At 51.5% G+C, this 7,760-nt stretch overlaps 2 protein-coding genes across 3 annotated transcripts; one reads left to right on the top strand and one right to left on the bottom strand.

The window, feature by feature from the left end:
• The first annotated feature begins 984 nt into the window (after window positions 1–984).
• Window positions 985–3,285, top strand: LOC125519910 (fructose-1,6-bisphosphatase, cytosolic). Of its 2 annotated transcripts, XM_048684693.2 has the most exons (10): window positions 991–1,375; window positions 1,461–1,535; window positions 1,633–1,761; window positions 1,893–2,006; window positions 2,100–2,186; window positions 2,294–2,364; window positions 2,447–2,512; window positions 2,602–2,688; window positions 2,761–2,836; window positions 2,947–3,285. In XM_048684693.2, exons 1-10 carry the CDS (start codon window positions 1,169–1,171, stop codon window positions 3,058–3,060), a joined length of 1,026 nt encoding a protein of 341 aa, XP_048540650.1. In that variant the 5' UTR covers window positions 991–1,168; the 3' UTR covers window positions 3,061–3,285. The 2 variants fall into 2 exon arrangements, with proteins under 2 accessions (XP_087382044.1, XP_048540650.1); XM_087525918.1 differs by lacking the exon at window positions 2,761–2,836 and having other exon boundaries at window positions 985–1,375.
• Window positions 3,049–5,313, bottom strand: LOC125519922 (uncharacterized). The gene is made up of 4 exons (XM_048684700.2): window positions 4,885–5,313; window positions 4,468–4,753; window positions 3,705–4,373; window positions 3,049–3,622 (listed from the first exon to the last, which is right to left on the bottom strand). The coding sequence occupies exons 1-4, from the start codon at window positions 5,295–5,297 to the stop codon at window positions 3,536–3,538; spliced, it is 1,455 nt and encodes a 484-aa protein (XP_048540657.2). The 5' UTR covers window positions 5,298–5,313; the 3' UTR covers window positions 3,049–3,535.
• Window positions 5,314–7,760: the final 2,447 nt, after the last annotated feature.

The following is a 7,760-nucleotide window of genomic DNA, read 5'->3' as shown; positions in this document are numbered from 1 at the left end:
CCTTCGATGGCGGCTAGGGAGAGGAGAGGAGAGAGGGGAGGAGCGGCGGGCGGCGGGCTAGGGTTAGGGCCACCTGAGCGTCCTTGCGGGAGTGACCCAGGGGCCGAGCGGTGCTATGAGTAATGTGCATATTGCCTCTCTTGGATATGCATTTACATTTTAGTAAATGAAATTAGATAGATAGGTTTTGTAATTGTAAATTTTTGCTATCCCCTCTCTTGTATCTGTATGTTCAAATTCAGAGAAGAAAGGAATCATGTGCATCCAAACAGGTCGGAATTGGCAACTTGAGTCATTTGATATTTGCAGCAAGCATTTCCAACAGTCGGCCAAACAACAAAAGTGGAACCGTAGCAATTTCAATTTTGGATTCCGGAGATGAACTGGAATCTGCACTTGAGCTCTGCAGACCAATTCAGTCCCTGCAACCAAGCGGAGGAACTCAGATTTTCTGCGAACGTTTGTTGCTGAAAGTTGATCATGATACGGTTGATGATGGCTACTCCTACACAGCAGCTGTTGCATCATGTATGGTTGAGGCTGACGAGCGATGGCTACAGGTCCTGAGTACCTAGGAAACAGGCCATGACATCAGCTCACAAGTGCTGCTTCTTGTTGCCCCAAGGCCAAGGCTATCTATCCGTTCGTTGTCTACTTTAATGCCACTTCTTTGTGAAGCTTCATTAGTCAACCGAATGCAACATGCTTGACAGAGATGCTTGAGCCTTTTTCTTCTTCTTTATTATTAGCCTCTCCAAGTAAACACACGGGGAGCACAGGATCAGGTCGAACATACAGTAGTACGAACGGCGTCCGGGAGGAAATTATACATTTATACTGGTACTATCACCTAGTAGTGTCGTGGTCAAATGGGCACAAGCGCTTCCAGTTGCTCCTCCCATCTTTCCCGGACACGTCTGGCCGCGCTGCCGTTCCAAGCATATCCACGCTACGCTACACCGACGTGGAAGCCCGCACCGCACAACATCCGGCACGCCTCCCACCGGCTTCCTTCCGCCTATTTCAGTCCCCGAGACGCGCACCGGATGCCGCCTCCCATATCCCTCTCCCATCTCTAACAACTATCCGCGGGCGGTGCAATCTGTTTGTATCCGTCGCTCGCCCCCGACGACCGAGAAGAGCTAGCCTAGCGCCGTTGCTCGGGAAGATGGACCACGCGGCGGATGCGCAGCGGACGGACCTGATGACGATCACGCGGCACGCGCTGAACGAGCAGGGACGGCACCCGGAGTCCCGGGGCGACTTCACCATCCTCCTCTCCCACATCGTCCTCGGCTGCAAGTTCGTCGCCTCCGCCGTCAACAAGGCCGGCCTCGCCAAGCTCATCGGCCTCGCCGGGGAGACCAACGTCCAGGCAAGCCATCCAAGCCCCCTAGCCCCTTTCCTCGCCTTGTTTTCAATCTCTGCGCGCGCGTTGACGGACGTGGATGAGAGAGCAGGGGGAGGAGCAGAAGAAGCTGGACGTGCTCTCCAACGAGGTCTTTGTCAAGGCGCTCGTCAGCAGCGGCCGCACCGTAATGCACTCCTCTCACTCTTCAGTTTCAGTAGATATCTTCCCGGTAAAGTAAGAAATCCTGAGCCAAGGATCTGACTTTGCCGTGCTGCGTGCAGTGCGTTCTCGTGTCTGAAGAGAACGAGGCGGCCATCTTCGTCGACGCGCCCCTCCGCGGAAAGTACTGCGTGTGCTTCGATCCGCTGGACGGCTCCTCCAACATCGACTGCGGCGTCTCCATCGGGACCGTATGGCTCCTCTTACTCTGCTTCTCCGAGCAGAGCTGCTGCCTGTTGACTGCTTCAGTACACCGTTCAAAAGCAAAGGCACGTCCCCGAATTACTTACTGTCATCTGATCGGTGTTTCTCCGTTCTGTAGATCTTCGGGATCTACATGATCAAAGACAAGGACAACGCTACTCTCGAGGATGTACTGCAACCCGGGACTAACATGATTGCTGCTGGCTACTGCATGTATGGGAGTTCATGCACGGTAATCACACACCCTAATTAAAAGTTTTTTTCACTTCCACTACTTTACATCGATTCTTCATCCTAAATTGACTGCTGTTCTCACCGATGGCAGCTCGTGTTAAGCACTGGAAACGGTGTAAATGGTTTCACTCTTGATCCTTCCCTCGGGGAGTTCATACTAACTCATCCCAACATAAAGGTTTGTGATACAGCTTACAGCAACACAGTCGTTTCTACAATTTATTCACTGATCTGCAACAAAAGGTTAGCCTATTTTTACCATATATGTGCTTCTTGGTTGTGCAGATACCAAACAAAGGGAAGATCTACTCGGTGAACGAAGGGAATGCCAGAAACTGGGACGCGCCTACAGCCAAGTACGCAGTACATCTCATTTCAAGTTCACAAACATCAGTGTCTCTTAACAAGTTAAGCTGACTTCTCCAGCCAACATTGCAGGTACGTTGAGAGATGCAAGTTTCCCCAAGACGGCTCATCGCCAAAATCCCTGAGATACATTGGAAGGTCAGTGTCAGTCTTTCAGCTGTTTGTCTGACAGCAAACTGAAACTCTTCCACAGCTAATTCAGTCTGATTGCTCCTTCTGAATTGTAGTATGGTTGCTGATGTTCACCGCACCCTGCTCTACGGAGGCATATTTCTGTACCCCGCGGACAAGAAGAGCCCCAACGGAAAACTCCGGTACGCCGATGCGGACACTCTAGTTCGTGGTGTCCCCAGCTGATTATCCATATTGACAAGTGGTATTTTCAGTGTTCTGTACGAGGTTTTCCCCATGTCGTTCCTCATGGAGCAAGCCGGAGGCCAGTCTTTCACCGGCAAACAGCGGGTAAGGCCACTGAATTCACCAAATTCCTTTTGCTCAGAGCAGCACTTTATGTTATTGCCGATCTTTGGCGTGCTGTAACTGAAAAATGGCTTGCTGCGTTTGCGTTGCAGGCCCTTGAAATCGTTCCTTATGAGATACACCAGAGGTCTCCGATATTCCTCGGGAGCTACGATGATGTGGAGGAGATTAAATCGCTGTACGCTTCGGAGTCGAGCACCGCCTGATCCGAGTACCTGAAGACACATACACATGTTCTGCATCGCGTTGCTGAAAGAACAGAGTTAAACTCCTCAGGTAGTGTTATGGTGATTCTGAGATCATTGTCATGGCCTCGATGTAACAATATCCGTGTATACATATATTTGACATATTGCACGCCGTTTTAACAAGTATTCCCTCTGTAAAGAAATATAAGATCACGGACCACACCCCCTTACTTTTCATCGTTATCAGTAATAAGAGTTCACTGGTCTTGTAATTCATCACAGTTTTACATTCAGAGCAAGGAAACCACGGCAAAACAGAAGCCTCATGCATTCAGACACCAATTAAGTTTGTAAGGGGACTGGACAAAACGATCATACACAGGAGAGCACGGCACCACCACCTGGTCAAATTAAACAGAACCAAAACAACCACCACCAGGACTCACTGATCAAGCAAATGCAGGGCCAGGCTCATCTCAACAGGCTGTGGCCGTCAAGTTGAATGTTCCTCCAGCCTACCGATGAACACGTCTGTCAGCGGTGTCTTGGAGGTAAGCATGGCCCGCAGCAGCACAACAGCCTGCAAGACAACGAAACCTCAACAAGCTGGACACAGTAACTGGTCTGCATAAATCTGAAATTCTAGCTACCTTATTACGTACCTCTTGTTTCGTGATGTTGATGTCCATCTCCACCACGTTAGCCTTGTCTCTGCCACGCCAGTGCTTCGCCACAGACATCGCAGAGGCCTGGTGCATGAGCAGATCATCGTCCACCACGTACTTTCGGTCTTCGACAAGCTCATAACAACAGCCAACACACGAGCTGTAGGATACCAGACCCATGAAGTTCTTTGGTTCCACGGCGTCTCTTTTGGGAGTGGAGCAGTCAGGGTGCCTGCAGAACGGGCTAAGGGGCGGATCCAGCAACGTCTCAGCGGGGTATCCGCCTGCTATGAAGCCTGCTGCGTCGAGCTCGACGACGCTGGCGTACAGATTGGCCATGCCGCCGGTGCCGAGAGGAGAGGCGAAGCCACTGTCGTTCATGTTCTTGATCACACAGCCCAGTGGGTAAGCCAAGAAACCGAGAAGCAGGTCCACGAAATCGTGCTTGCATTCAGCATACATGACCTTCTTCTCCTTGGCGTCGTAGAAAAACTTGGTCTTAAATTCTGATGAAGCTCCCGGGTCTTCACTGGGAGTTGCTACGATTTTTTGGTTCATGCTCGGTTTCACGGTGGCACGAGCGTCCTGACCACCGGTTCCCGTGGGTAGAAAAACATCGGTGAATATGGTATCCGACGACAGAGAAGCCTTCAGCATGGATATAACCTAAAGTTATACAGAATAATCCAAGTTAAGTTGTTACTAGAGTAGAGAAAATGCTTCAACTTCTAGGAGTAAATTGATGATTAAATTGTGCTACCTTGGGCCAGCTGACACACACTTCCACCTCCTCAAACCCGGAGAAGGCGGCCTCGGATTCACAGCTGAACCTGTGAATCAGCGAAGTGCATGCCGGTGTGATCGTCCAGCCATCGCTGATCACAAACCGTTCTTTACACCTCACGAACTTACCAGGCGAAGAGCTTGCTCCGCTGTACGCACGCACAAGTCTGTCCATGACTTTCCAGCAGCTACAGAGATTGCCGTTCACCTTCAGGTTCGGCTGGTTATTGACGAACGCATCGTGGGTGAAGCTAAGATTGTACCTGAGCCCGGGAATACTAGGGTAAGTTTCAATAATAGAACTAAATCAAGAATTCAAGGTCAGGGAATCGGGCTAGCTAGATCATCATGCATGCATTAATTCGTCTCTCCAAGGAGAAGAGAAGATACGTACCGGTGCCGGCCACCAAACTCATGGGCGGTCGACGGCGTGAGAAGCATGCCATGGCAGGCCTCAACCTTGAGCAGCTTGCCTCCCGCGAGGCGTCTGACGCTGTTGCAGAGGTTGGAGAGGCATCCCGGCGACGGCGCCACGCAGAACTGGATCGCGGACAGCGGAAGCGTGAGGAAGCTGAGGAGGACGTCGACCAAGTCGGAGCCCGCGTCGGCGAACAGCACGCGGTTGCGCGACCTGTCGACGGCGAGGTTAATCTTGATGGAATCCATGGGTGCAGTGCAGACTATTCGTACTACTAGTTCAGGGGAACTGTGGGATGGATGGATATGCAGGTGGTCGAAATTTGTGGAGACTCTGGGATCGTACAGGGGAGGAGTAAAGCGCGAATTTGAGGGCTTTTGTTCCTCCATTCCAGTGCTGCTTTACATGCAGTGAGGTTCGTTCCTCTATATGCTTTACTTTTTTTTTGATTGAGAGGACTCTTTATACTTTACTGCTTTAGGTATTTTTGTTCTTATATATATGGTTTAGCCCACTCACATCTATACATTTACTTATTTCAGAGGGTGATGTCGACTAAGATCGTCGTTGCTTGATGTAGAGGCCTAAGGTTTCGATCTCCTCTCCGAAAAAGAGGAGAAAAATGACAGCCGTCTAATTAATATCTTCTCTTCTACTATTTGCACAAATCTCATGTTTTTTTTCTTGAGGTAAAACCACGGCGAAGTATATTAATCGGGCACAATGGTTATGTTAGAATATCTGTTTAAACTCTTGTAATCTAAACCTCCCTCCTATCTCTACTTCTCTCGTTTTCTTCTCGGACTCCTCATGTATCGATGAATCCTAGCGATCATCGTAAACTTGTAAGCCACGACAGGGGCAATTTCTGTCCCCAATAAATAGACACAACGGGCTTCCATCGAGAGTAGGAACGCTTCCACAAGATCAAATCTTACATGGTATCAGAGCTAGCCTCTTCCCTTCTATCTAGCAAAACAGAAACCAAACCCTATCATCGCCATGGCCGCAAGCTCGAGCGCCGTCGTCCTCAACCTCGGCGCATCTCCAACAGAAAAGCTTGCAAGGGGGAATTACCTTCTATGGAAGGCGCAAGTGATGCCGGCGCTGCGTGGAGCGCAGGTGACCGGCCTCCTTGACGGCAGCGATGCCGCACCACCGAAGACGGTGGAAACCACCAAGGCGGACAAGACCACGGCCATAGAGCCCAATCCTCTATATGACCCCTGGCTGTCGAAGGACCAGCAGGTCCTGAGCTATTTGCTCAATTCGCTGACCCCGGAGATCCTCTGTAACACTCCGGATGTAACTTTCCAGTTTGTACTCCAACTCTTGCCGTTTCCGGCATTAAGTTATATTTATTTTCCTCGGGTTCGGGTTTTGTCTCCGTGTGTTGTTGTCATTGTCATGCATCTCATATCATGTCATCATGTGCATTGCATTTGCATACGCGTTCGTCTCATGCATTTGAGCATTTCCCCGTTGTCCGTTTTGCATTCCGGCGCTTCGTTCTCCTTCGGTGGTCATTTCTAGCTTTCTTTGGTGTGTGGGGATTAAACATTTCCGGATTGGACCGAGACTTGCCAAATGGCCTTGGTTTACTACCGGTAGACCGCCTGTCAAGTTTCGTATCATTTGGACTTCGTTTGATACTCCAACAGTTAACCGAGGGACCGAAAAGGCCTCGTGTGTGTTGCAGCCCAACACCCCTCCAATTTGGCCCAAAACCCACCTAACTCTGCTCCATCATCTAGAGCGTTCGATCATAATCGCGTGGCCGAAAACCGTACCTCATTTGGACTCTCCTAGCTCCTCCAATGCCTATTTAAAGACCCCCTCCGTTTTCAGATCTCCTTCCGTCCCGAAACCCTAAAAAAATCCACCTCGCGCGCCGGACGTGTCCGTTCCGGCCGGACACGCCGCCGCCGCCGCGCGCAGCCAGTGGCAGAGCGCCACGTTGCCGCCGCCGCGCCTCAGCCGCCGCAGCCCGCTCGGGCCCGGGGCAGGCCCTCCTGGCCCGTAGCCTCCCGCCGCCTCGCGCCGCGCCTCGCGCCGCGCCTCGCGCCGCCGCCTCACCCAGCTGCCGCCGACGCCTCTCCTGCGCCGCCTCGCGACCCCACCGCCCTGCCGCGCGCCGGCCGCCGCCGCCTACTCCGGCCGCCGCCAAGCCGCGCCGCGCCGGCGAGCTCGCCGCCAAGCCGCGCCGCGCCGGCGAGCTCGCCGCCCGGCCTCGCCCCGCCGCCGTTCGGCCTCGCCCCGCCGCCTTGCCCTCGCCGCGCCGCTCGGCCACCACCTCGCCGCCCCTCTCCCTCGTCTCCGGCGCCGATTCCGGCGAGTACTCCGGTGAACGCCTCGGTAGGCGTGCAGATCTGGAAACCCTAGATCCGGTGATTTTTTTCGTCTAGGTCCTCAGAATTTTCAGTTCAAGTGCTCATGTTCACGGTTCCGTAACTTTGCATCCGTAGCTCCGATTCATGCATATAGCATATCAAAATGTTCATCTCAGAGAGTACATCATTTCATTCCAGTGCATCATTTTTATTTGAGCTCATATTGATGCCCGAAATGCTGTTAGAAGAGGGCTACTTGAGATTATTGTTAGATCTGCTACTCCATTTAGGTTTTTTTTGCCATGTTTAATGTGTGCATGATATGCCCTGATGCTCTACATGTGTTTTGTTAAGGGTTTTGTCATCTTTCCAGAGGTGCAACCCATGTATTTTTGTGATGTGTGTGGTGACTTGTGCAAGCTTGCAAAGTGGTGCACTTGGTAATTCTGTTTTCAGGGACTTAGTAATTTCACTAAGTCCTCGAGCTGTTTATCTCATGATGCCATATGTTCATGTTGTTTC

The sequence above is a fragment of the Triticum urartu genome, chromosome 1A (genome assembly GCF_056163025.1).
Source record: "Triticum urartu cultivar PI428250 chromosome 1A, HENAU_Tu73, whole genome shotgun sequence".
Taxonomy (NCBI): domain Eukaryota; kingdom Viridiplantae; phylum Streptophyta; class Magnoliopsida; order Poales; family Poaceae; genus Triticum; species Triticum urartu.
The sequence above is the reverse complement of the archived record's forward strand: the minus strand, read 5'-3'. Positions and strand labels throughout refer to the sequence as shown.